At 43.5% G+C, this 27,638-nt stretch overlaps 1 protein-coding gene across 7 annotated transcripts in view; it reads right to left on the bottom strand.

Moving 5' to 3' along the window:
• Positions 1–27,638, bottom strand: part of LARGE1 (LARGE xylosyl- and glucuronyltransferase 1) — a 499,616-nt gene that overhangs the window by 91,735 nt on the left and 380,243 nt on the right. For all 7 annotated transcript variants that reach the window (XM_025178894.3, XM_025178889.3, XM_089781534.1 and 4 more), the window contains one exon: positions 16,758–16,862. In XM_025178894.3, the coding sequence (XP_025034679.1) occupies positions 16,758–16,862 (105 nt within the window). The remainder of the gene's footprint in view (positions 1–16,757; positions 16,863–27,638) is intronic.

The raw sequence follows: 27,638 nt of genomic DNA, 5'->3' as shown, positions 1-27,638 counted from the left end.
TCTGAATTTCCTGGGTTTCTAACATTTTATACTTTTTTTTAAACATTCCAACCTTCTTGAAAGATTTAAAATGCAATATGTGTGTTTATAAGCTTAGCTTCTCATTAACTGTATTTTTGTGGGGAAACTTTCCTATTTTTAAAATACTCTTAACAACACTGCTGGAAAAGAGTCTTCTCACTAGGAGGAGGAGGAAGAAAGCCCCAATCCAGAGATGCAATCCAGGACATTAATGGGGGCTGATCACCCTGCTGGTCACTGAAGTTCCTGCTAACCAAAGTCACCACCCATCCTCTTGTGAAGAGGAGAGCTGATGTAGCGAGTTTCTGAAAGGGCAGCAAAAAGAGCAGCACTCTCAAGAACTTCTGCAGACCTCTTTGACCGAGCCCAGGACATGCACAGAAGTGCAGCTTACCGCCTCTCATCTTTTGTAAGACTTCCAGCTCTCCATTGAAAATTTGCAAGAAGAAAGTGCTATGGATGATGGGAGGCTTAAAAATTAGCAAAGCCAGGGGGAAATCTTTCCATCCATCCTACTGCTCACAGGCCTCCATGTAGAAGGTGTGGGGGCAATGAACCCTTACCGCTTCCTTCTGTGGCTGTTTCCTGCTGCTTCCCAAGCCCAATGCAGGGAGTTGCAGGGATTGAAGATCCTCTAGAGAGGCTCTCCCCATAAACTTAGAAGGACCTTCAGCCTCTTGGTAACCTCCATCCCTTGCGACCCTTATCAGGCTATTTGGAATCTTTCAGTTGTAAAAATCTCAATCACCTTGCCAACATCAAGAGCTAAATTATGTTCATGGATAGCATGAGGGGTGAACAGTGTTTCAGAGGGCTAACAAGTGGGGTCCAGAGGCAGGTGACTAATGGGCCCAGATCTCCTTCCCCATGCCAAACCTCCTGCCATCTCACTCCCAGACAATCTCAAAGTCAATTGGATTTAGAGTCTTAAGTGCCTAAGTCACTTTTGAAAATGGGGCTTAAGAGCCTAAGTCTTTTAGGCATTTCTGAAAATGTTACATGTTGTCTTGTTCTTCACTGGCATAGAATTGTGATGCACCGTGGAAAGAGATTTGCAAGAGATCATAAAAGCAGAGATTATACCATAGGGGCAGTGGAAAGTCTAGAAATTTCCAAATTGGTGAGCCAGAGAGAGGATCTCTGAATGGGAAAGCAGCAGCAGCTCACTAAGTCATTTAGATGTTCTAAAACTCCAGAAGCTGTAAGCCCCTGTAAATACCTTCCTATGTGAAGTCTTGATGAGGAGGAGGAAGTGGGAACTACTGAATGTGTAACTTGTAGCAAAAGGACAATGACTAATCATTGTGGAGGAGTGGGAGATGTTATAGGCTGTAAGTGCCTAGCTCAGATGTCCCTGTGGAATCATCATTGCCAAGGGCAACTGAAAATGCCTTTCTGTATGTGTCCAGCAGTCAGGGTGGACTTACCAAAATTGATACTAACTGGAAGGGAGACACTGCCAGGTATTTGTCTTAATGCATTACAAATTACTATGGAGTGCTGAAATGTTAATGAATGTTCTTATAAAAATGCCAAAGTTTTAAGAAATATTAAAGAAACTCTTTCCTTCTCTGTGACAGTGAAAAATGGGATGGTCTGTGGCTGTTACATTGCAGGAGTCTACCCCTCTTTGCCAAAATTAAGAAACAGTAGATTCCACTCTTCAAGGAACTTGATTGGCTGGGCATTCATAAAGGCTTCACGATCACAGAAGTGCTTAGAAGTGGCTACATAGTTTCATAGATTATAAAGTCAGAAAGGACCATTGTGACTACCTAGTCTGACCTCCCATATATCACAGGCCATATGATCTCCCTGAATGAATTCTTATTTGAACCAGAAAAAGATCATTAAAAAAAATCTAATCTTGATTTAAAAATTGCAGATGATGATGGAGAATCTACCGCAACCATTGGTAAGTTATTCCAAAGGTTAATTACTTTCACTTTTTAAAATGTTTCATCTTGTTTCTAGACAGTATTGGTTTAGCTAGAACTTCCAGACACTGGATCTCGTTATACCCTACTCTGATAGATTAAAAACCTCTCTGTTATCAAATGTGTGCTCTCCATATAAGTATTTATAAGGGGTGACAAGCACAGTCTAATTTTTTTTGATAAGCTAAAGAGGTGGAGGGTTTCAGTGTATCATTATAAGGGTTGTTTTCCAATCCTTTAATCATTCTTGCAGCTCTTTTTTGGAACCCTTTTCAATTTAACAACATCCTTTTTGAACTGTGGACATCAGAACTGGATACAGTATTCCAACAGCAGTCACACCAATGGTAAATACAAAGGTAATATAACCTCCCTACTCTTACTCAGCATTCCCATTTATACATCCAAGTATCATATTAGCCTTTTGGCCACAGTGGAACCTTGTATCCCGCTGATTATCCACCAGGAACCTCAAGTATTTTTTAGAGTTAGTGCCTCCCAGGATAGAGTTCCCACATGCTATAAGTATGACCTGCATTCTTTGTTCCTAGATGCATAACTTTACATTTAGGCATACTGAGTGGCATAAATGGTGAATGAATTACTTGAATCTTTCAGAAAGCCAGAGAAACTGGACAGGAAGTGGGTGTGCTGCACAGGATTTTAAGGGGAAAAATCAACCTCCTTATCTAGGAGCAGTGCAGGCTCTCCAAGATCCTTGTGGAAGGTTCCCCCTTCGCTGAACTTGCTCCCTTATGCACAGACATTTTTGGGGTTAGGGATGTGATGCGGAGTCAACTTCCTCAATGCATACACAGTGAAGAAATTCCCTGATGCACCTGTTTCACTCATGTGCCCTTCCACTTACAAGTTCAATGGGGCTGCCACAGTAATGTAGGCCTTTCTGGAACTCAAAACCAGTAAGCTGATTGCATGTGTGGAGAAAAAAAAATCGGGGCGGTTTCTCAGCTAGTACAAATCAGTGTAGCTATACTGAAGTCAACTGCCAGTCATGCATCTCAGCTGTGGACCTGATCCACTACAGTAGATTCTTTTTACAACTTCCTTCCCCTCCCTCCTCCATACGACAAAAGGTGAAAATTAAGTTGTTCTTGGCTGCACTGTCCTTTCAAAAATGTCACACATAATGTGGGGTGAAATGTCACTGATTTAACAGATTTTCCTCTCTGGGTTAAGTGAAGGGGAAAATCTTCTCATAGTAGAGGTAGGTAATTATCCTAGCTGGCTTCTAATAATAACAACAGACCACAATGTTAATTGGAAGGATGGGCACGGTGTGAGAAATGGTCACAGCATTCCCTGACTGAGTGCTCACTTACTGTTTTACCAAAACAAGGGGGGAGGGAAGGGGAGAATGAGACAACTTGGCTAAACAGACATTGGTATTTCTTTTCTTATTTGGAGAGGTTTGTGTGTGCTTACTGAAACAATTGTACAGTATCTGTAGTTTTTCTGTTAACCAGAATAGGTAATTCGTACAATGGATCAAGCTTAAGAGGAAAAAAGGTCACTAGAAATTTAGTAAGGGAGGGAGAGGAGGGATAAAATCTGAAAATATTATCTTTAGAGTTTTTTTTTAAATCCAGAGTATTTCCCCCAACGACTTATTTTGTTTTGAACTCTGATGGTTCAGGTGAAAGGGGTCCCCAATATGAACCACACATTTTGCAAAACAAAAACCATCTCCAATTTTGCCCATCTCTAAATAGCATTTTAATTGCTTATTATCAGTTTGTTCTTAAGCTGCTTTATAAAGTATTTCTAAGACAATGGCCCCCAAACTTGTCAGGGTTAACCCTCCCCCTTACAACTCTCTCTGGGCTGCCCTTTCCCCTAGACCCCAGGGGCTGGACACAGGCAGGAGTAAGAGGGCCAAGGATGGGCCACAGCTGGGTCAGAGGAGTGGCTGGCAGCCAGGATCCTGGGTGTGTGGCTAGCAGCCAGAACCCCGGGAGCAAAGAGCTGTGTGTGGGGCCAGGAGTGGGACTGGATGGTGCTCTCCCTCCATACTCCTGAGAGGCTGGCTTGGGCCCAGTTTTGCCCCTTGCTTGGGCATGCACCCTACAGTCTGGGGGCTCTGTTTCAAGGACTTGCTTAAGACAGGGTGTGGATCTGCCTAGCTTGCCACATAGTCACTTGCCTTGCAGACAACAATTGTACATTACCACTAAACAGCCAGTACTTTCTAAGCAGAACTTTTCACTCTGGGTCCTAAAGGTTCATTACTGCAATCCACCCATTTGCACAACCTAGGGGTGGGAACCTACACCCCTGGGTCACCTCAGACCTGTTGCTTCATTTCACCTGGCCCACAGCAAGCCTCCATGCCACTGGCCAGAAGCCCTGATCTTCTCTCTGTGGCGCCTCAGTACAAGGGCGATAAGGCAAGCTCTGCATGCTGCTCCTGCCCCACAGCTCCCATTACCCAGGAACTTATGCCAATAGGAAATGCAGAGGCAGCACCTGTGGGCGCAGACGGCATGCATCGCACAGAGCTGCCTGGCCTGTTTAGGGGCTAGACATGCTGGCTTTTTGCCAGGAGTAGAGCAAAGCCAAGGCAGGTAGGGAGCCTGCCTTAGCCTTGCTGAGTGGGCAACCAGAAGCTGCCTGAGGTAAGTGCTACATGACTGGCGCCCATCCCCTGAGACCCCACCTGCACCCAAACTCCCTCCTGGAGCCTGCACCCAAACCGCACCCTACATTCCAATACCCCGCCTCAGCCTTGAGCCCACCACTGCACTCCAAACCCCTTGGCCCCAGCTCAGACCTCCTCCAGCACCCCAAATACCTCACCTCACCCCTCCAACCCCACTTCAGGGCCCACACTCCTAACTGGAGCCCTCCTCCTTCCCCCCCTGCACCTCTATCTTCTTTCCCAGTTTAGAGCCGTCTCTCACATCCTGAACACCTCATTTCTGGCCTCGCCTTAGAGCCTGGCGAAAGCCCCAACCCCTGCTGTGTGGCCGGAGCTGTGAGTGCTGTGGTGGGAAGCCCTGATCCTCTGTGCCTCCTGTGCCAGACTGTGTGTGTCCTGCAACTATTTTTTTGTGAAGGCCAATGGCCCTTGACAGAACAAAAGCTCCCCATCCTGGCACAACCCTTTCCGTTCTAATAAAAGCTGGGTTCACAGAAGAAATACATAGCTGGTTTGGTGTGAGGACAACTATACTGGGGCACATGACCAGCCCCCCTTCCCGGGCACAGCTGCCCTTCCAAATCAGGCTCAGAGGGACCTCAGGGTTGTGCAACACCCATGTCTTTATTCACCTAAGCTTGTTCCACCATCAGTGCCAAACTACATAGTCTTTATAGGCAGAGGCAATCTTCAGCTAGAAGGTTTCCAGTGCCTGCCTGCCTCCCTGCCCTGGTTCCTTCTCAGACTTACTAGCGCTTGGCTCATCAGGCTGGGAGGAGGGGCCCATCTTCAGGCCAGCATCAGGCCTGTCAGTTCCCCTTGACAGGAGCTCACAGGGGCTAATTATGTGCTCTTGCACCAGCACCCTGCTATAACAACATTTGTGGCTTCTGCATAGAGGTGTTTCTGGATGCTGGGTGGATGGCTGCAAGTGAGGATGCTCCTCTCTTCACCATCCTCTGCTGGCACAGCACTGAAAGTGGGGGCAACCCATGTTGATAGGTCATTGAGACCAACTATATAGATTCTTGAACTTACTGTGGTTGCTAGGAGATGGTGGGCCTCCGCCTACTCTTAGCTAACAGCCGTGCCTCTCATCTGAGAGGTGGGACCAGTGAATCAAGGCCACAAATAAATACCAGGGACAACAAATGAAGGGTGTGAAGGTTGTAAATGAAAATCGGGCAACAGGAAGGGAACACTGAGTAGAGAATCCCCAATGGCACAGACTACTCCTCAAAGGCATCAAAGGAGTCAGTGGACACTGCCCAGAGGAATGCTGCTCAGAGGTGTGACTTCATAAAGCACCAGAAATAGGCCCCATGGTCACAGAATGTCCCCTCATCCAGCTGCCTTCTCTGGATGTGATGGCTGGCCATCAGCTTACAAAGTCTTCTCACAAGTCTGTGGGGCCACAAATGGGGGGTGAGCAGAGCAGGGGATGTGGGGCAAAATGCAGTCAGAACCTCAGTCAGAAGTTCTGAAGGACAAAGAAGAGGGGCTGCTGTCTGACACTCCCTATATATAGATGTGTGCTAGGGTCTTTCAATTGCTGCAGAAATGACAGGTGCCATGGGAGTTAGTGAATTGTGCCACATACATGCCCGTGACCTCAACTCCACGTGGTAGCCCACAACTGATATCCCCAGAGGGCAGCGGAACTAGAGTGGAGTGCAGCCTGGGACACAGATACAGCCTCAAAGTGTCTACAATTGTGTTTTGTGCAGGCAGAGGGAGGAGAGGAAGTCTGAGGACTCCATCTGCAATGGCTCTGGTTAAGAAAGGGGCAGAGCAGAGACAGCAGAAGAGGGGAAAGGACTAAAGTGTTCCTTCTGGGATCTAGAACCTGCTCTATTTTGCAGATTCTTTTTCTCCTTCACCACACCAACTATAAAAACTCAGTGACATACTTTGGGGGAACTGACCATACACTGTAAAGTTCTGAAGTAATGTTTAGGAAGCAGCAAAACGGAGTCTAATTTGGTCTCTGCCACTTCCTGCTTAGGCAAATCATATAAGTTCTCTGTTTTCCCAGCTAAAAAAGGATATATCATTATTGAACTGTAAAGCATTATGAGAACCCAGGATAAAAGAAGTTCTGTAAGAGAGAAGTGTTATTGTTATTATTATATATCTGTAAGGGATTATCCTTATGTATTCCTAGGACCTAGAATAGTTCAGCTCATTGCTTGTGCATAATTCTTTCTTTGGTAAGCTTAAAGCACTAAGGAAGAATCCTCTATAATAGACAAAGGGCAATTCAGAATGCTGGACAAATGACTCATAAGTCTCCCTTGTTCATACAAATTACTTAAGAGCTGTCTCTAGACAGCCAAAAATACTGAACTTCAAAATGACCTCCTAAGTGGTTTGGAAAGGAATTTAGGATTTTTTTTTTGCACAACTTAATTTACAGTGCATATGCATATCTATGTATTTATATTACATACATCTAAAATATTATGGCTAGATTCTGATCTAGATAAAACTACTTTACATTTGGGCCAACTTCATCAACTTTAATTGAGTTACTCTGTATTTACAGCAGAGTTATGAAAATTAGAATCTGATCCAGAGTATCCTATGCCACTGCTTTTTCATCACAGGTTCCTTGGGAGATGAAGCTAATGAGAGCTCCATTAAAGCCAGGTGTTATTCTAAAGAATGCAATTATATCAAGGCTTGATGGAGTTAATTGCCAAGGAACAGTGGCTGTATCTCGGAAAATGCTATGAACAGTGGACAAATTTATTCACAATTAAGCCATTATTTTCTGGACAGATCTCAAACTGGATATACCATTTTTATAAACCAAATACACATTGACCTGTGTTTCTGAAATGTCAAGCATGATGTAAACTAGTTCTCAGACATCAAATGATTTAGAAACTGAGAAGGGGAGATTGGAAAGGGAGCTGCTTTTGATCTGAAGCCACTTTTTAGATACCTTATTTTTAAGTGCAAGCTGTAAATTTCAGAGAGAACAAGACACAGGGAACTGGTCATTAAAAAGCAAAATTACCATTTCAGTGATCCAGTGATGGCACAAAAAGGCTGAGTGCCTTAATATTTTGACAGAATTACATACTTACAGAATCACTACTTAAACTGCACACACATTACCCAGATTTTTCATAAAACAGAGTTAATATAGTCGTGTAAAACAGAATATGTGGGTGTACAGGTATGTTACACACAGATTAAAAGTTTTCCCAAATAAGAAGGCAGCCATGGAAAATTCTAATGCAAAAATCTGAAGAGCTGCTACAATCTGAAATTGATTACATGGACATGATGTTAAGTCTTTTTTTAGCACTAGTGTTTGACCTCATTCTTCCTCTAGATTATTTCTGAACCATAGAAAAGCAAATTTTCAGCTGTTTTCAAAGGAACCTGTGCTCATGGTCAAACCTAATGAAAATTCTTGTGGGACCAGTATCTGTTGTGGCAAATGCTTTGTGTAACAAGAAGTGTGCATATTGCATTGCCTTTCAGAAAGGGTGTGAGTAAACTTAATGAAATTGTCTAGAATTAGTCCTTTACATGCTGTATACCTTAGGGTTCTGTGACCAACTAGGGCTAGGTCTATACTGTTGCTTTTCCCAATCCTTTTGTCGGAAGAGGCTTTTCCGACATTTGGCCCATCTAGACTGGGCCAAATGTCAGAAACCCCCCCTCTTTTGGAAGCCCCCCTTTTCCTTGTGGAATGAGGAATACAGGGGTGTTTAAAGAGTATGTTTGCTCTTCTGCAAAAAAAGCGGAAGAGCAAACGTGTTCCCTGGACACGGAACAGTTTTTCCAGATCCCTCCAGTATCCTGCCCTCCAGTATCCTGGAAGAACTATAGTCTAGATGTAGCCTAGTTCTCAAACCTTTTAACTCTGTAGAATATTCCTTGAGAGATTCACTCCTGAATCACTTTCTCTCCAAAAAGTCTGCTGCTTGGTTTTCAAAATACTCCCTCCAACAGACTACTAGGAAAGGTGCTATTCGTGGTTAACATCCACAGACTTCAGTCTGAGAATCTGTGCTCTAACTAGAATGCTGTGGTTGATTTTTGTATCTTATGAGAAAACACATATGGGTAGGTTAGCGCTTTTGTAATATGCCACATCTGTGCTGAATTTAGTAGTATCCACTAGAGTTGATCCTGAGGATTGATGACCACTAGAAAATTCCACCAAAGTGACTGAGAGTTACTAATTCTTGGTTTCTTCCAATATAAGCAGGAACTCTATCCTGAAAACATACACATGTGAAACAGTGGAAAATAATAGTTGCTCTCAGCAGACTGGAACACTTATGTAATCAAAGTTAAGTACATGGACATTTGCAGGATCAGCACCTTAGAGAGCTCCACTTTCATATACATTATTTCAACTCTTTGTGGTGCTTGGTAATTTATTCATTACATTGATGATACACAATATCAATTTTGGCAGGCCCAAAATGTGATATAATATTAATTTATAGACACAATCTGCTCTGCAAGAGGCCTTCTCATTAAGAATTATACGTTCTTCATGAAAAATCTGTTTTATTTTTTATACATATTTCCCACTACTAATACATCTTTCAGTGGTCTTTTCTCAAAGAATTAATAGACCAATGTCAGCAGTCCACCACACATGAAACACCCTGAAATAATAAGCCAGTGTGCAAATGTAGTCCACCACTGACTGTGTGCTATGTTCACATTTCTATGTCCAATCCACAGACATGGTTTGTTAGAGATCTCAGTGTGAGAGTCTGGCATGTTAACTCAAGCTGGAACAACTTCTTTTTTTTTTTAAATAAAGCTCAAGAGGTCCTTGTTTCAGTCCCTAGTGGGTCAGTCAACCTGGTGGCTATCACATAATAGGGACTAGGCTTGCGTTAAAGTGCTGTAGGTCTCTGAATCCTGCACCCCCGCCTCAAACCCTAAGTTCAGAGCCCTCTCACCCCCAAGCACCTGCCCTGACTCCTGCACCCCCACATCCCAACTTTCTGCTATGAACCAATCCCTCTTCACTCCCCACAACCCTGACTCCTGCACTACCCACTCACCTCAATTCTTTGAAGGCTTGGAATCAGATTCTCAGCTGCTGTACACTGGCCTACCTCCACTAGAATTAAGAGCTAGGAGTGATTTACACAAGCTACATATCTGGCCTGAAGTCACTACAATGAAATCACTGGAAACTGCTTTTAAAAAGTGTTTCCCAGCATTTCAGAAAGTATAGTATAGACAAACCTATAAGTCAGATAAATTACCATGCCCTAAGAGTTTACATCCTGAGTCTTAAAAGAAAAGGAGAGAGATTAGGGACGCCTTCAATTTTATGTTCAGAATTTCTTCGAGAAGAGTTTTCTGAGGACTAAGAAGACCATTACTCAAAAAAAAAAAAAAAACAAACAAAAAAAAAAACGGACCAATTCTACAATGATCAGCGCAACACTGGTAAAGGGAAAAAGCCTCGAAAAGATTATTCACAACCTGCAGTAGTTGGGAAACACTTTCAAAGCACATTTAATTAGAGTCAGACAGCATGGATTTAAAAGAGGGAAAGATTGTTTTAACTAAAGTACGGGGGTCCTTCAAGTATTACTGCCACTATAGACAGGAGAAACACAGTAGATGTTATATACAGCACTTAAATGTTCACAAAGCATTTGATAAGACACCACACTGAGTTTTATTGGACAAAGCACTGGAAAAACTGCTACGGTGCTTAAAACAGCTTGCTGAACTCTGTCAAACAATGGAAATAGAGTGGCTGTAAATGGGAACTTCTCAAGCTGAAAATCAAGTTTCCACTGAGGTCTACTCTCTCTCATGCTGGATATTAAGTCCTTTCTGGTTTTCTTTAAATAGGAGTGTCATGGGCTGAGTTGGGTCTTGGACTATCTGCCTTTGCAGATGAATGAGAAAGTCCACATAGATTGGTAAGAGGAGGTTTTATTCTATCTGAACATTTTGTCTGGGCATGCAGGAATGGAGCTATTCATTTGCAGACTTGGTTCAAAGAACAAGTGAGCAAAAAGTGAAGTACAGTCGAATACCCAGTGTTGATGAGGATGGGGAATATCTAAAACATAAAGACATGTGGAAGGTAAACCTAGAGATGAGGGACAGATGAGAATAAATTAAATATAACTTGCCAGTACAATATGGTAGAAAAAAAATCACTTGCCACAAATTTGAAACGAGGCTGTATATTCTGCAAGGCTAGAACCGAAAAATGAATGGAGTAAAAGAGAATACAAATCTCAGGAAGTGATACTGGTGCTGTATACAAAGTGCTGGTGAGATGCTGTCTAGAACATTGTGCTCAAGCAGTCTTAATTTTAGAGGTTGGGTCCTTTCCTCTTAACTTCATTAGTTTGGGCTTGATTATGACCTCAAGCTATATGACTGTGCAAAGGAATAGGGCTCCCTCCGTGTAACTCTCTGCAAACCTGTGTTAACCTTGTCTGGCTTATGGGTCTGGGCATGACAGGAGAGAGCAGGAGCCATGCAGCCAACGCTCCCCACTGCAAGAAAGGAGGGAAATGGCTGAGCACGGTGGGGGAAGCACACTGCACCCTGAATAGGGTGGTAGCAAAGCACTTCCTTCAGAACAAGAGAAGAGCAGGGGAGAAATTATGCCTCTGAAGCTATTATCTACACAAACAAATATTTAGCCCACGGCAAGATGGGGTGTAAATCCACCCCACACTAGCCTGCTGCATTTGAACTGCACATATCAACCTGGCTGATGTGTGCTTTGTTCCACGTCGCTTTGATGTGGAGGTGCACTAAAAAACTCTCAGCATGCATCAGCACGGTCCACAAAGACACTGAGTGCATAGCAGGTTGCAGGGGGATAAGTTTATACTCCAGTTTGCTGTAAACTGAATGTTTGTGTCAGCCAGCTCTGAGGCACAATTACTCCCTGGTACACATAGCTCCTCAACCTGCCCTAGCTTAACAGCTCAGTCTAGCCTTAAAGTCAGAACATTAACATTGGACTGTAGTGCTAGTTAAAATATGGCTTCCCTAGCTGCTTACAAAAGGGGTTAGAATAATCCCTCTGACTTATATTCAATATCTCCATTCACCTAGTCAACACATTAGGATTTGCTCTTTTCCTACCCTCCTTCAGCACTTGGCTGGCTAATTATTCAAAAGCTGGGTCCTCCACCTTGCCTTCCCACGGCTTTTCAGTGCAGCCCTGTGCTAATCGCTCTCATCTCTCTTCGGCCACCTCCTCCAGAATTCTGGATCCCTCCTGGGCCTAGAATTGTGTTCTGGGTCAGCTGTTTTAATTTGTTTATCACATAACAAATAAGGCTCTGATTTCCTCCAAAGCTGTTTCTTCTCCTCAGGAGATTTATGTCTCTGGTCTCCTCTAGAAATATTGAGGCAAACAATGGACTTAATTTTTAATTTTTTTTACAGTCATTTATGCTGATTCTGTCAATAATCCATCTTCACCATCTCAGAGATTGCACTGTCTCACTTAATGACCTCTTGTTGCATGTGCTTGAAAAATGTCTATTTATTGTAACCTTTGTAATCTTCCTTTCACTTTCCACCTTTTGGTTTTCGCTAATTTTTTTTTTTTTTTTTTTTTTAACACTCTCATGAGCTGTAAAGGGCTGAATTTTACTGGATCTGTCAGGAATGACTGAAATATGGGTCTCAGAGTAAACTAAAATTTATGGGAAGGCTGATGCATGACTTTGTAACAATGTATGTATAGTTTTGTCAAGCATTACCATATGTAATGTAGGCAAAATACTATAGAAAGTCAATTATTTTAACTTCAGCCAAGACAGAATTTAGTACTGTACTGAAGTTTGTTTGGTACGTTTACAATCTGTTTGGATCCATGTCTTGTGCTGAGCTAGAATAAAGATACACAGCTCTCCATGTAGCAGCAACCGATGAAATCAATATTAAGATCCTGGAAGTAGGCAATTGCTGTGCTACTTCAGCTTTATGCTGGTGAAATGAACAGAGTTCAGACAATGTCAAAGTGAAGTGACTCTGTGATCATCAAGGTTTTCTGTGTCCTCTTGTCACTTAAAGCTGTCAAAAGGAAAATACATACAAAAACAAGGAGAAAGAGAATGGATATATAAATGGTGTCCACCTTTCTGTGGAACAAAAAGTATCGTGTGGTGATGTGGCATTGAAAATGTCATTTTTTTTTAACCACCTGCAAGGTCATTGCAGGTCATGTGTCACGCTTGTGAAAATCAGCACTCTGTCAGATAGCTTAGGAGCGTGAATCCTAGTGTTTGCTCCTCAACTTTGGGAAATTCAGAACCAAGAACTCCCCCTTCCTACAATTTAATAAGTTACACCCCCTAAAAATCTTACTTCCTTAGGTTATGTCTACATTATGAGCTACGAGTGAATCTCAGCTCATGTACACATACTTATGCTAGCTCATCTGAACTAATTTTAATAAGTATAAATAGGAGTATAGGAATAGTAGTACAGGTTGAACCTCCTTTGGGACTGATCCTGAACCAGGGAATTTGCCAGACCAGGAGAGGTTAATGCCAGCTCCTCTGCTGCTGTTGGCTTTGCAGCTCCACTCCGACAGCAGCAGAGGTGCCGGCACTGACAGAGCAGGAATGGGAGGGGTGCTTGGGAGAAGAGGCAAGGTGGCTGCAGTGGTCTGTGGGAGCACAACCCTACAGCCAGAAGCGCAGCCCTGTGGTTGGCTGGCTGTGCTCCAAGCTGTGGTTCCCACCCGTGGCCCCAAATGCTATGGGGCTGTGATTCAGCTACCCTGCCTCTTCCCCAGAGCACTCCTCCATCCTCATTCCTTCCTTTCCCTTCCCTGAACTTGAGTGCCACAAATCAACTATTTGCAGCACTCTGGCAGCTCTAGGAGGATGAGGGAAGGAGTTCCTGAGTATGGAGCCCACGGCTTTTCCACATGAGTGCTTCAGGCTTGGAGCACCCAAAGATGCTGGACCACGGATGTTGGCGGATGAGGAAATTCTGGATTATAGAGGTCCAACTTGTATGGGCAGCAGCAGCACAGTTAAGCCAACCCGACTACTTACCTACTGGGTTCAGGCAGGTATGTACTTGGTATGGCCAGGAAAGGCCTGAGGTTGGCTGCTGCAGCTGGTGCCCCAGGCGGAACGTGTGATTGGCGTCCCTGTCTGCACGGCCTTCAATGTAGTGATGTCATCATCGGGTGCCCTGTTGAAGGCGGCGCCCTAGGCGACGGCCGAGTTGGCCTATAGTCACGGGCTGCCCCGGGGTATGGCTAAGTTGAGCCTTCACTTCTGCTGCTGCCTGTACTACCAAGACTTTGTGCTAGATTCATGTTTATGTGTATGTGAGCTTGTGCTGCCCCAAGCTGGCCCTACCAAGGGTTAAATCCAGCCCTGGGAGAGGGTTGGGGCTGTGGAGCAAACAGCTGTGGCAATTAGACCCCAGCTGGGCCTGTGTAAATAGGGGCTCCTAGAGAGGATAGAAACATACTCTTTGGCTCAAGCTGTAGAGCAGGAATGACCTGGCTGACTGGTAGGATAGAGAGGGTACCTGAGACAGAGCAGTGCTCGGAAGGGCAGGCAGAGCTGGGGAGCTCTGGCCAGGCAACCTTCCACGCGGAGGTCTTGCTCTCAAGGCATGAGGGTACTAGGGCTACATGGAGGTAGCCAGGGCAGGAGAAGGCATCAGGTCCACACCCCCTGCCTATGATGAATGGCCATTTCAGACTGCAGTTTGCCCCTGGGGCAGGGGCTAGATGACGACTGGCAGTGGGTCACTGAGGCAAGGTGGATATAGAGGGCTGGGGTACCCTGGGAAGGGAGGACCCCCAGTGTGTGAAGAACTCCCTAGGAGACCAGCAGGAGGCGCTGCAGCGGTGAGTCACGACCTATTACAGAGATGGAAATCACATCCCTAGATAGTGTAGAGGAAGCCTTACCCAGACATCTGTTAGCTCTTGCATACTTTAGCAGCACATTTTCATTAGAATAATTATAGACGTAAGTGAGATGCTTTGCAGAGGCTGAAGTTCTCCCAAACTGTCATGATTTCCAGGTGGTAGTACAGAGCAGTGAAATATATGAATGATTAGGGGCCTACCAAACTCTCAGCCATGAAAAACACATCACGGACCATGAAATCTGGTCTCCATGAAATTGACCAAAACGTAGAGTGAATTTGGTAGGGCCCTACAGATGATTGAACTACTTCAGCACAGTGCAAGATTACGGAACCCTTTTTATAGAGTATCCATTTGATACAGCACAATATATTTCCACGAAGCAAAGAAATTAAGAGTTGTTTAGTGATGTAGTTATTTAAAAGGGCACTTAAAAAAAAGCCTTCACCAGCTGTTCTGCCCTTTTATTACAAATGCAGAAGGAACACAATTCACTACCCCAGCATATAAAACACAAGACAGAAGTGATTTAGATGCACGTGCGCTTGTTATACACCCAGTATGTTTTCTCACATTTCAAACACAAATCATTGGGAAAACTTGTCTCTCCTGTTGTAATAAACTCTGTGATATAGTGCATTTTCTCTCCCTCAGAGCACGCAGAAATTGACGATCAGAGTTTTGCATTTTACTAAGACAATTATGTGTCTATTGCTGTTATAGAGGAATTACATTTTTCTCCCTCTGAAATTTTGTGGTGCCGTTTACCTCCAGTGACTGTAATTAGTCTTTGCTCTTGTTTCTCTTTTCTTGTTAGGCCCAGACATGCATCTGGGGCACTTTGTCAAGAATGTTGTGTGTAGCAGAGATGGAATGATGGGGTGTCAGCCCATTCGAGAGCTCTGCACCTCCTAAAATAGGTCACATAACTTCTCCAAGATTTGCACAGATAACTGCAGTTGTCACAGTAACATGTTCCCCAAAGTAACATACAGGGCAATAACATAACTAGCTACAAAATGAACCATAAAATATCATTTTCTGTACATTCTACTGAAAATTATTGCAGTATGATGGGAAGGAAAGGGTGAGTGGCTGTAACAGACACCTCTTACATTTAAGACCAATTCTGTGCTAACTCCATCCCCTCATTGGTCTGCCTGTATGCCCCTGTTGTCTCTTAGCTTAAACTTAGGGTGATGGAGCATTTGCTTTATGAAAATATGTTTATGAATATGACAACTGAGATGTGATTTATGCAAGATGGCTCATGTAAGGTATCACTGGAAAGCTTATGATTTACTGAATATGATGATCACATTTGTATGTACGTATTTTTGTTTTGGAGTTAGGAATATTAATCTTGGAAACTGTATTCAATATTTGCTGCTTTGGGGCACTCCTCCTCCTCTAGAGGCTATAATGGGAAAGCCAAACAGGGCTAATGTCCCATCAGCAAAGACAATGGACTGTGAAAAATTTGACTGTCCAATGGATGACACACTGGGATGTGATTTATGCAAGGTGTCCCAGTCACCTGATACTAACCGACTCCTTGGTCTGATTTACTTTTCCATGGAAAGGTGGTGGAATCACAAAGGATTCCTGCCTTATGAAAATTCTATATAAGGTGGGGGAGGAAACGATGATTTTAGCTGGCTCTCCATCCCAAAGAGATACTTAAAACATCTAGAAAAGGATTCATTTGAATAATTGTGTGAGAGTGCTTTTTCAAAAAAGGGGTTTTCGAAAAGGAAACTACTGTCTAGACAGGGTTCTTTGGGGGAAAAAAACCCTTTTTTGAAAGAACCCGTACTCCTGAAAAAATGAGGTGTATGGGTTCTTTCGAAAAAGGGTTTTTTCCCCCAAAAGAACACTGTCTAGACTGTAGTTTCTTTTTCAAAAAAGCACTCTCACATGAGATTTGTAAATCCGTGCTTCATTTGAATTTTCAATCGGCCTCATTTACATTCCTCTTTTGAAAGAGGAATGTAGTTTAGACAGCTTCAGTGTCTGTATATTCTGCAGCTGGGCATGGCCCTGCCTGTGAGCTTTGCTGGAGGAGGCTTTGGTGCCTGGCTCTGCAGGACAATGTTAAAGAGGGGCCCAGGCTGGCATAGTAGGTTGACTCAGTGGCATCTCAGCACCGCAGCTCGCATCCCAGGGGTCCCAAACCATCATAATGATTTCTGAGTAGGGCTCCTAAGGGCAGTATTAATATAAAATACAGAAAAACAATTCATAGAAACATCTTAGGACTTACCAGTGTTGTAACCCCTCCCAAGAGCTGGCCAGGGACGGTGATTCTTCCAAAGGTTACCCAGGTACCAGTCACTCTGGTTCTCAACCAAGCCAAGAACCTGCTGTCCTGAAAACAAGCAAAAATGCAAACAGACGATTACACAAAAAGACAAGTTAGTCTATGGGAATCAAATACAAAACCTGGAGTGGGAAAGCAAGTGGAAACAGAGCCAAGCAGTTCTGCTGCTGCCTTTATTTCACGTTATGACGATGGGTAATCACCTAACTGAAAACAATAACATCCTGGTAGTGTAGGCTCATCACGGCATCTTTCTCTCCTGGCTGGCCTGAGTAATTACACATTATGGGAATCTTTGTTATACTGACAAAAATATATGCAACCCAGGCAAATCAGAATGCTGGCTGATCTTGGCATACCATGCTGGAGAATCCTTCCAATGAGAACAAGGTTAGTACCAGGATACTCTAATATGATGGCTTGTTTATTCTTTGATTATAAATACATTATTTGGAAAATAGGTCTAATATAGAAAATTATTTCCTCTTGACTTTTTCTCCCCTTTAATTTCAACATTTTCTCTAGGAAAGCATCAGAGGAGACTCCTTTTGTTAAAGCAAATGATGGATTCTAAGGGGTTAGCTAGAAGAGAAAGTTGCATGGACTGAACTGAGGGTTTGTCTACACAATGGGTTAATGCACACTATGGCTACGTCTACACTGCACAGTTATTTCAGAATAAGCTATTCCAGAATAGTTATTCCAAAGTAGCTTATTTCAAAATAGCACGTCTACACGGCAAGGAAGCCTCAAAATTAGTCCAAGGCAGGCTTTCCTAATGTAGGTGTGCTATCTTCATGTAGAGCCCCTGGAGGAATAACTTAGAACGGCCCTGGTGAGGAGCTATTTTGGAATAGCAGAAGTAGAGCATCTACACATGCCTTATTTCAAAATAGCTATTTCAGAATTAGCGTTATTCTTTGTAGAATGAGGCTTACAGATGTCGGAATAAGCTGTCCATTATTCCAAAATAACTTTGCTGTGTAGATACACGGTGTGACGGGGAGGTCTGTCCCCGCTCTCTCAACCCCGAAGCGGAGGGCCCGCAGGGTCGGAGGCGGGTGGAGATCGCAGGGCACACTGGCCTCACGGCGGCCCAGAGGCAGGGCGAACCCACAGCCCAGCGGGGGAGCGGGGCTGCGGCTGTGCCTTACAGGGCAGGCTCTAGGACCACGGAGGCCGCGGGCGCCGGTGGCGGTGCGGCCGGAAGCGGCGCGCCGGGCGCGCCAGTTCAAAAGAGCGCCGGGGAGCCAGGAGAAGGGGGGGAAATGGGGGTGAGGGCTGGCGGAGTTCTCCCTCTCCCCACAGGCAGCCCCAGGCGAGCAGAGGCCGGGGGGCACGACCCCGAACCGGGGAGGACGGCAGACCGACCCGGAGGGCGGCGGAACCTGGACGGCGGAGCGGGCCCAGCGGGACGGAGTGAGGCCGGCCGGACTGGACGCCCTTAGGTTCAGGAAGGGCCGAGTGCGGGTGAGGGCGTTCCGAGCCCGGCGGCCGGGACACTCGATCGGGGCGCAGGGGGCCCCCGAGACTCAAGGACTGGAGGAGGGAGCTACCCTCCCCCGGCAGACTTTACAGGGCGGAGACTGGGGCGGGCAAGAGGTGAGAGGCGGGCTGGGGGAGCTCGTCTCGCCACACACCATATGGGTGAGTGTGTGATTTCTAAAGTGCACTAATGTGCCAAGCATTAATTAGTCTGCACAGGCGCACTTAAAGTACCACAGTGCAATTTAACCTAGGGCCATGTGAAACAGCACTATGTGACAGTGGACTAGGGAACTTTCAGTGCACACCAGCAGGGTCTACGTGGCCCAATCAATGTGTCCTACGAAATGCTGTATGAAGTGGAAGAAAAGTGACTGTAACCATCCTTTTGGAGGTCAGAGGAAATGTAATTTGTAACCAGGGAAAGAAAAGAGTGATGCTGTTTCAGAGTATGTCTGCAATACAGCTGGGAGATGCAACTTGCAATATCAGCTCAGCTAATAAATAGCTGTGTGGACATTGTGGCACAGGTGGTGGCTTGGGTTAACCACTGGACTGACTCTAAGCCTGCCTCACCTTGTAGGTTCGGGCTCAGGTGGCTAGCTTGAGCTGCTACCAGTGTTGCCATGTCTGGACTGCTATTTCCCATGGACTAGCTCAAGCTAGTACAAGTCTGTGCACTTACCCTAGGAATCACATATCCCAGTTGTAATTTCAGACATACTCATGCTGGCTAGGTCCCCTCAGGGAGATTTTTGTGGCAAACACTTGAACAACTGAGTCTAGAAACTGTATTATCAACTTTTCTAGATACTATATACTACCCCATGCTCTGAAATGTGAGAACATGATTTCAAAACTATAGGCCCAACTACCCTAGCAGAACTTCCATCTTTCCAGTTACAATTTTCTAGTACTCAAGATGTTGGCATAGCTAGCATGGGACCAAATCACTTTAATCAAAAGCTGTTGGAGCCATATGACGGCTGTGTTTTGAGTGAAGAAATAATGAGCACTGCGGATCATTAAAATTCATAATGCTTTGGGTAATCACGATGATCCCTTTTGGTTCCATAATCTATAAGAACACTGATATCTAAAGTAGGGTATAAGAGCCTTTTGTTCTAAACCACTTTTTAAGGGACGGTCTGAAACAATAACGTTTTATATTTTCATAAATAACAAAAGTTTTTTTTATTATAAGAATACTCTATTATTCATGACATGGTTTGTCATCACCTTGACCAATCTACTTGCATGCCCTTTCTTTTCCCATTCCTGTTAAGTCTTTTTAGAATGCAAGCAATTTAGGGCAAAGGCCATTACGTCTTCAAAGGAGGTACATCAAGGATGGTAGTGAAAATTAATAGTACAAGTTGTGTGAGAAGGGCATAGCAAGTCAGAGAAGGAGGTCAAAAAGTAAGTGTGTGTGGTTTAGACATTGCCTGAAAAGAAAACAAACATTGTTTTGTTTCAAAAGAAAAAAAATATCTATCTGGAGGACTACAGGGCTAACACCTGTTGATTCCTAACTGGAAGGCTGACGGTTCCTTATAAATATCACTCCATTAGAGAAAGAATAGAGTAAATCAAATGAAAACTATTACAAGTAATAAAGGATGAGAAGACCAGGGCAGAAACTCAGAGATAGCCCAGCTGGAACTGAATGTCAGGGGTGAGAAGAACAGAATGTCCCTGCCTATATCCTAACATGTAGACGGTATCATGAGCTTTCGTGGGCATAGCCCACTTCTTCAGATGACCGGAGTGTTGTTTTTAAAATTTTTCCTGTTACAGACTAACTCGGCTACCCCTCTGAAGCTTATATCCTAACAGTGAGTTTCACAACTCAGCAATGAGAATGCTCAGGATTATACTTCTCACATCAAGGAAATGCTAGAATCCCATTTGTAAGAAACAGATATTTAAATTTCTTTCTATGGAAGATCAGTCTGCTTTCATTATTTTATCCCTATGCATTACCAAACACAAATAATAGGGTTCAGCCTTCAAACTGATTTATAACAGGCAATGCACAAATATTGTTGCTGGTTAACAGATTTGCTCTTCCACTTACTGATGCCAACTCTCCATTTTGAAAGATATTTTTATCCCTCAGCTTGTTTTCCCCCCGAGAGAGAGAGGAGACTTAGAAAATAATCTTTGGTTGTATCCTTTTGTTTATTTGTTTATTTGAAAAATAAGGAGAGTACATGGGGGTGCGGAGAGACTAAAGAAAAACAAAGAAAATGTATAAGAAGGTATCCAGGGAAAATCTCTTGTTTTCCATGTGCTAGGAATTCATCAAAAATTTCAAAAATTTAAACCAAATCTTTGTGTGCCTGGCATTCTTTTTCCCCTACACTGGTTTCTGCTCTTTAGCTGCCAGATTTGCCAAGTTGCTGCGCCAAGCATTTATCCCTGGAGTCAATTCAGCTCTTCCACCTAAGCAATATGAGTCATTTAGCAATAAGCACTGCTTTAGAGAACCAAGCTTTCAGTGTGTTGGAGAGTATCCAAGCTGACAGGATATATCCCAAAACACAGTTCTGGGAAATAATTTTTAAGGCAGTATCCATTATCATATTAATCCTCCTGCCTACTTGGACACTCCCAACACATGTGAGCCAGAATGGCTCCAGGAGACCAACACTTCCAGGAGAAGTCTGTTTTGGAAAGGCTCATGCAGTGTATCCTATGTGTGAACAAAATAAAATTTTCTGCTGGATCAGCCTTGCTCACAGAATAATAGTAGAATGTTTAATGTTTTGCAAGGCACTTTCCCATTGGCTAGGGTTCAAGGATATACATGAATTGTCATAGGCCTGGCACAGGAAATCTACATTAGGGTCTCTGTACCCAGGAATTCGTTAACAGGTTACAGCTGGCTGGGAAGACCCCTGGAACCATATCCCAGTGCAGAAGAATTCTGGAGTTTTTGGTGCCAACTATGCCCTCCAAGAGGTCAGCAGGTAACACTGTGCTGCTGGACCAGGTAGTTCATATTGATATTGGAATGTTTGGAATAGCAGAAACTGATTCTTGGAGATCAGCTAAGAGAACTAAATTACCGACCCTACTAAACTACTGTGTTATTCACACCCATTCTTTCCACACTAGTAATTTCTCGTCAGTTTTAAAAAACGAGCCATACCAATGTACAGCATCAACGTGTGACCAGGGATGGAATTAAAACTTTCCAGAGAAATTGATCCTTGTTTGTCTGGTAGCCAACACTGCAGGCTACACTGGTAGCCAACACTGGTAGCCAACACAACATTTTACAACCAAAACAGTAATACAGGTTGGCCCTGTCTGGTCTGGCACCCTCGAGACCTAACCAGTCCCGGATGAGGGATTTTGCCAGACCAGGGGAAAATCTGGACCCCTGCCACGGGCCTGCAGGCCTCCTGGCTGGCTCTGATGTTCTGCTGACCCTGCTGGGCAGCTATCACTGCCATGGCTCCGGGACCTGTCAGCAGTGAGCTGCAGCGCCGAGACCTGCTGGGCAGCCACGTGCTGCAGCTCCAGAACTGCAAGGCAGCTGTGTGCTTTGACTCTGGGACCACTGGAACAGTTCCCTACCCACCAAGCCCCATGTACTGCAGCTCCCAGCCCTGCCAGGCAGTCACATGCCGGGCTTCCCGTCCCACAGGGATCCTTGCCACTGGCCCTCCACAAGGGACTCTCTGATCCTGAAATATCTGTGCTAGAACATGGATGTTGCCGGAGCAGAGAATCCCTGTAGAGAGTTTCAACCTTTAGGCTGAAACAAGAATTCCTAGCAGTGTCAGGGATGGATCAACTCTCATTCCACCAGCAGGCAAGGAGCAATCTGCTCCATTATGTTATGGAGACTTAGGGTACGTCTAGACTACAGGCTTTTGTTGACAGAGGCTTTGTCGACAGATACTGTCGACAAGGCTTCTGTCGACAAAGAACGTCTAGACTACATCCAGTTCTGTCGACAAAGCAAGCTGCTTTGTCGACATGAGAGTGTAGACGCCAAGGACAGTGTAGATGCAATAACGCCTTCTGTCGACAGAACTCTGTCGACAAAAGGCATTATTCCTCGTAGAATAAGGTTTACCGCTGTCAACAAAACTGCCGAGTTCTATCGATGTTATGTCGACAGAACTCGGCAGTAGCATAGATGCAGGTATAGTTTTGTCGACAAAAGTATACTATTGTCGACAAAACACTGTAGTCTAGACACACTCAAAGTTGCAAGCTACTGGGAGTTGCAATCTATATAAAAGCTAGTCTAGGTCTCTTGCCAACTCCAGACATTTTTTTAAACTCCTTTAATTTTCCTAAGATAAAACTGGGAAAATCTCAGGATATGCAGTATTCAAGGAAACAATGCTAAGGGTAAGGATTCTCAGTCTGCCTAAATCTCTCACTACCTGGGCTAAAATGGGCTCTAGATTAATTTTGATCAGATTTTTCATCTAACTGGGGATGACTGTCTCTAAATATTTCATGTTTGGGGTTCCACTTAAAATAATATTTGTTTTTATCCTTTTATCTGTATCCTTCCTCCTACTCCCACTGACTTCCTTTTCTTAATGGCAATGGTACAAATTACATCCTCAGGATCACCCATGGTGGCCTGAAAGAACATAAAGCAGAAATTAGAACATACTGTCATTGTTAAACTGATGAGATGACTTCTCTTCCAAGTTTGAATTAAGTTGTGAATGCACACTTTACTAGTGCATTTCCATTTGTGTAAGATATGGATATTGTCAGTGTCTGCTCCAAAACAAGAATTAAAAGATATAGTTTGTTCTTTTCTGGATCAGTATCTAGTCCATATTTAGAACTATTTGGGAAACAGAATTTTTATCCCTGAGGATACACTGACATTTCAACATTTGTTTTCATTGAAAATCGGGAGAAAAAGTCTAAATCTCAAATTATTTTTCAGGCTAGGAATTCTTGAATATTTTGATTTGGAAGTAGCAAAATGGCCTATGGAAAGGTTTCATTTTGTTAATGTTAAGCCATTTTGTTTCAGTAACAGTGAAACTGTAGAATATTCAATATATAGAATAGAATATTAAAATTTAAAATATAGTTAAAAGCTTCAAAGTCAAAAGGAAATGGTAAAATTGGGACCAAATGAGAAAGTCAAAATGAAACACTCCCTTTCAACTTGAAATCTTTTTGAAAAATTTCCCACCAAAACTGTCATAAAAAGCAACACGTTCCCACAAAATATGTAGATTTTGACAAAACTGCATTTTCTGATAGAAAACTGTTGCATTAAAAATGGACCAATTGTAGGTTTTTTCTCAGTAGCCTTTAATAGTTTTATTTAGCTACTTTTAAAACTGAATTTGCAAAAGCGGCGAGGAGTCCTGTGGTACCTTATAGACTAACTGAAGTGTTGGAGCATAAGCTTTCGTGGGCTTATGCTCCAACACTTCAGTTAGTCTATAAGATGCCACAGGACTCCTCACCGCTTTTGCAGATTCAGACTAACACGGCTACCCCTCCGATACTTAAAACTGAATTTAGCACTTATAAATGTGCTGGCGGGGGCAGATGCTGTGAAAAATTCACTCCTCCCACAGCTCCATGACTACATTTCAGTTCTGATCTGCATCACTCCTACCAGTGATCCCACCACAGACCCATAATCCTGCCAATGTTTCTTAATCAAGAACTCCAGTAACCCCTATTAATAAAGTCTTGGTCTTCTCCAGAGTAGACTGCAGTGCCAAATGCTGGTGGTGCCTTTGTGATGAGGACACGCCTCTCCCAGGCATCTCACTAGTCTCATTTGAACTCTGACAGTGTACTGTACTTGATCTCACCTCTTGTGAGGTGAAAGACTAGTGTACTAATCTACTGTGCCACCAAGCATGGAGTCCTTTTTAGAAGGCGAGCAAATAAAGCCATTCTTTCAGATGAGAATACAGTGGCGACCATGACATGTTTGAATTGCTCAATATTCTGCGCTGTCTCTCCTTCTTAAGAGTTGTTATAATAAAACACCGTGACTAACAGCAAAAGCTTTGTCATTGTTTCCTGCTCTGGCCCTGCAGTTATGATTAAGTGCACTCCTCTCACTCTTTGTTACTCCAGGCACAAGTTAGCTTATGAAAATGAAGCTGTCTTCTTCACTTATTCATACATCATCACTAACAGCCAGACTACAGAAAACAAGGCTGTGATTCTGGCATGACCACAGTGAAAATTTATCAAGCTGGCAGAACTAGAGCCGCTTTGTCCGGAACCAGGTTGCTGTCTGAGGGGAGAGACTTCCTTTAGAAGACAGCTGCCCATTTACTGTATTTTTCACAGTGCAGCTTTCTGACAGCTCACACAATGAAAAGTTCTACTCACCAGGTATAAGCTCAGTTGTAGTTAGAAAGAGAACTAATCACAGAGAATGGACATTTCTGAGCCTGACAACTCAGGGTCTTAAACTCTGTTTTCACTTCATGGGGTTTTAATGGCTACCAGAGAGGGAGGATAGTTTTGTGATTAATATGCTGGGCTAGAACTCAGAAATGCTGGGTTCAATTCCTAGATCTACTACAGCCTTCTTGTGTGAACATGGGCATACACTTAATCGCCTTATGTTTCAAATCCCTGTCAGTGAAAATACAGTTAATAATACTTCCAATCTCTAAGTTTATATGTTGCATCTATTCAGGATGAGGGATTTTGCCAGACCAGGGGAAAATCTGGATCCCTGCCATGGGCCCCTTTGCCCAGCCTGCAGGCCTCCTGGCTGGCTCTGCTGTCCTGCTGACCCCGCTGGGCAACCATTGGTGCCATGGCTCTGGGACCAGTCAGACAGCTGAGAGCTACAGCTCCAGGATCCACTGGGCAGCAACGTGCTGCAGCTCCAGAACTTCCAGGAAGCCGCATGCTTCGGCTCTGGGACCACCGGAACGGTTCCCTACCCCACCAAGCCACAACTACTGCGGATCCCAGCCCTGCCAGGCAGTCACACGCCGAGAGGAAACTGAACTTTGAGCTCAATCCTTATAGGAGTGGGAACTACTGCAGAGAGGATTATCCATCACATTTGGGAGAGAGAAATGGAGAATAAAGGGGTGAAAAGAGAAGGAAGCAGATATTCCCAATGGCAGGGCTTCTCAGAATTGGTCAGCACTAAGTTATGCAATCATGATCCGCACAAGACAAATCTCCTCTGTTTAAGTCAGGTGGGGCTATTTTTTGCATCTATGTGAGCTTAAATAGTTCCATTACCACCATGCCCAACTCTTCATAATTCTCACCACCACCCATCACAGCTTCATCATTTGTTGGGGTTAACTCAATGACGTTTGTAAAATGACTCCAGATGTTTAGAACAACAAACTAATACTTATATTTAATAAAAACACTGAAGTGATCTAAGCTGGAGAGAGAGAGGCTATATTAGTTATCCAGTAATCGATAGTGAAGGTTTTTCACATCCTTTTATGTCGTCACAGAAAGCAGAAGGAAGAGGAAGCACCGATCAAAATAAGGGCAAGATATTAAAGGAATGTTTTCTTTCTGAAAGAAGAACTGTCAAGTGTCTCACAAAACTCCCAAACAAGAGTAGATAAAACAGGAATGTTTAGAACCGTGGTTTGATGCAGGTACATCCTCGAGAGATTCTTTTTGCTCCATCAAGTGTTGTCCTAGAAGATGGTAGCACGACAAACATTGAGGAGTCCTGTAGCATGTTAAAGACAACAATTTTATTAGGGCATAAGCTTTCATGGGCTGGGGGACAGGACAGGCAGACAGCAAAAACGACAAGCAAAATGAAAAGGACTGTCCTCAGTTCTCCGAATAGAGAAAACAGGCTCATGTTTGGCACAGAGGGGCTGTAGTCACACATCTGATAACAAAAAAGGCTGCCAAGTTAGTTAGCAAAAGTGGCATTCAAAGTCTACTTGTATCAGAGGGGTAGCCGTGTTAGTCTGAATCTGCAGAAGCGATGAGGAGTCCTGTGGCACCTTATAGACTAACTGAAGTGTAGGAGCATAAGCTTTCGTGGGCAAAGACCCACTTCGGCATCTGACGAAGTGGGTCTGCCCACGAAAGCTTATGCTCCTACACTTCAGTTGTCTATAAGGTGCCACAGGACTCCTCATCGCTTCTGCAAAGTCTACTTGGACCAACATTTCTTTCCCTGATGGGCAAAGTTCAGTTAAAAAATAAGCTGTGTAGTATAAAGCAAGTCCCTTTGGTTATGAGTGATAATAAGCCTGAGAGATATACAAAAGACAAGAATGTAGAATTATTCCTCTCTTTGGTGTACATGGATTCCTGCATGAAAATAACATATGCCTAATGCTTATTACACTGATGACTAGTCTATTTATATGAAGAATCTATGCATACTGTTAACTTCAGGCTTCAAGACAAGTCAGGGGGCGCTATCATTATTACTAAGAACGATTTATGAAGAAGGAGTATCCGCTAGTAATTGTTTTAAACTATTTAGGAAGCTGAAATAAATTTACAAATAATTGCTGTGTAAGTATCTGAAACAATAATTACAAGAGTTAGTTTTTGTATAGAAACATGCAATATAGGAATATAATAATCAGATCTTTTTAACAGGGTGATAATAGAGTGAGCATCTTTGCACCGATGTAGTTTCTAATGATTTTATTAAATTGAGCGAAATCTCTATACACACATACTTAAGAGATCAGGTACATCTATCAAATGTACACATTCAAAGATTTGGATTGCTTGTGCTGATTTATTTTTTTCCCAGATAAATATAACTTGCTTAAGTACTGAATAAAAGGTAATCAAATGTCTCAGAATATAAATCTGTCCTCTAACTTCATGGTGTGTTCATCTTTTCATAATCAAAACCCTCAATCAAAATCAAAAGGAAGTTTTTCTTCACTTAGCGCACAGTCAACCTGTGGAACTCCTTGCCAGAGGATGTTGTGAAGACTAGGACTATAACAGGGTTCAAAACATAGCTAGATAAATTCATGGAGGTTAGGTCCAGGATGGGTAGGAATGGTGTCTCTAAGCTGTTTGACTGGAAATGGGTGACAGGAGAGGGATTATGTGATGATTACTTGTGTTCTCTCCCTCTGGGACATCTCGTATTGGCCACTGTCGGCAGACAGGATACTGGACTAGACAGACCTTTGGTCTGACCCAGTATGGCCATTCTTATGTTCTCCCATATCGTTGGGTTTTATAGCTGAGTGGCTACACTAGCAGATGAGAAATTAATGATTTCCTTTTGTGTGACCACTTCCACTAGGAGACTCCTGGAGGGTTACCAAAGGATGATTTGATCTATCTATCTTTCTGAGGTATCTGTCTGTCTGTGAGTCCATTTATCTGTCTGCA

The sequence above is a fragment of the Pelodiscus sinensis genome, chromosome 1, assembly GCF_052426305.1.
Source record: "Pelodiscus sinensis isolate ZL-2025 chromosome 1, ASM5242630v1, whole genome shotgun sequence".
Taxonomy (NCBI): Eukaryota; Metazoa; Chordata; order Testudines; family Trionychidae; genus Pelodiscus; species Pelodiscus sinensis.
This window is presented reverse-complemented; position numbering and strand designations above follow the sequence as displayed.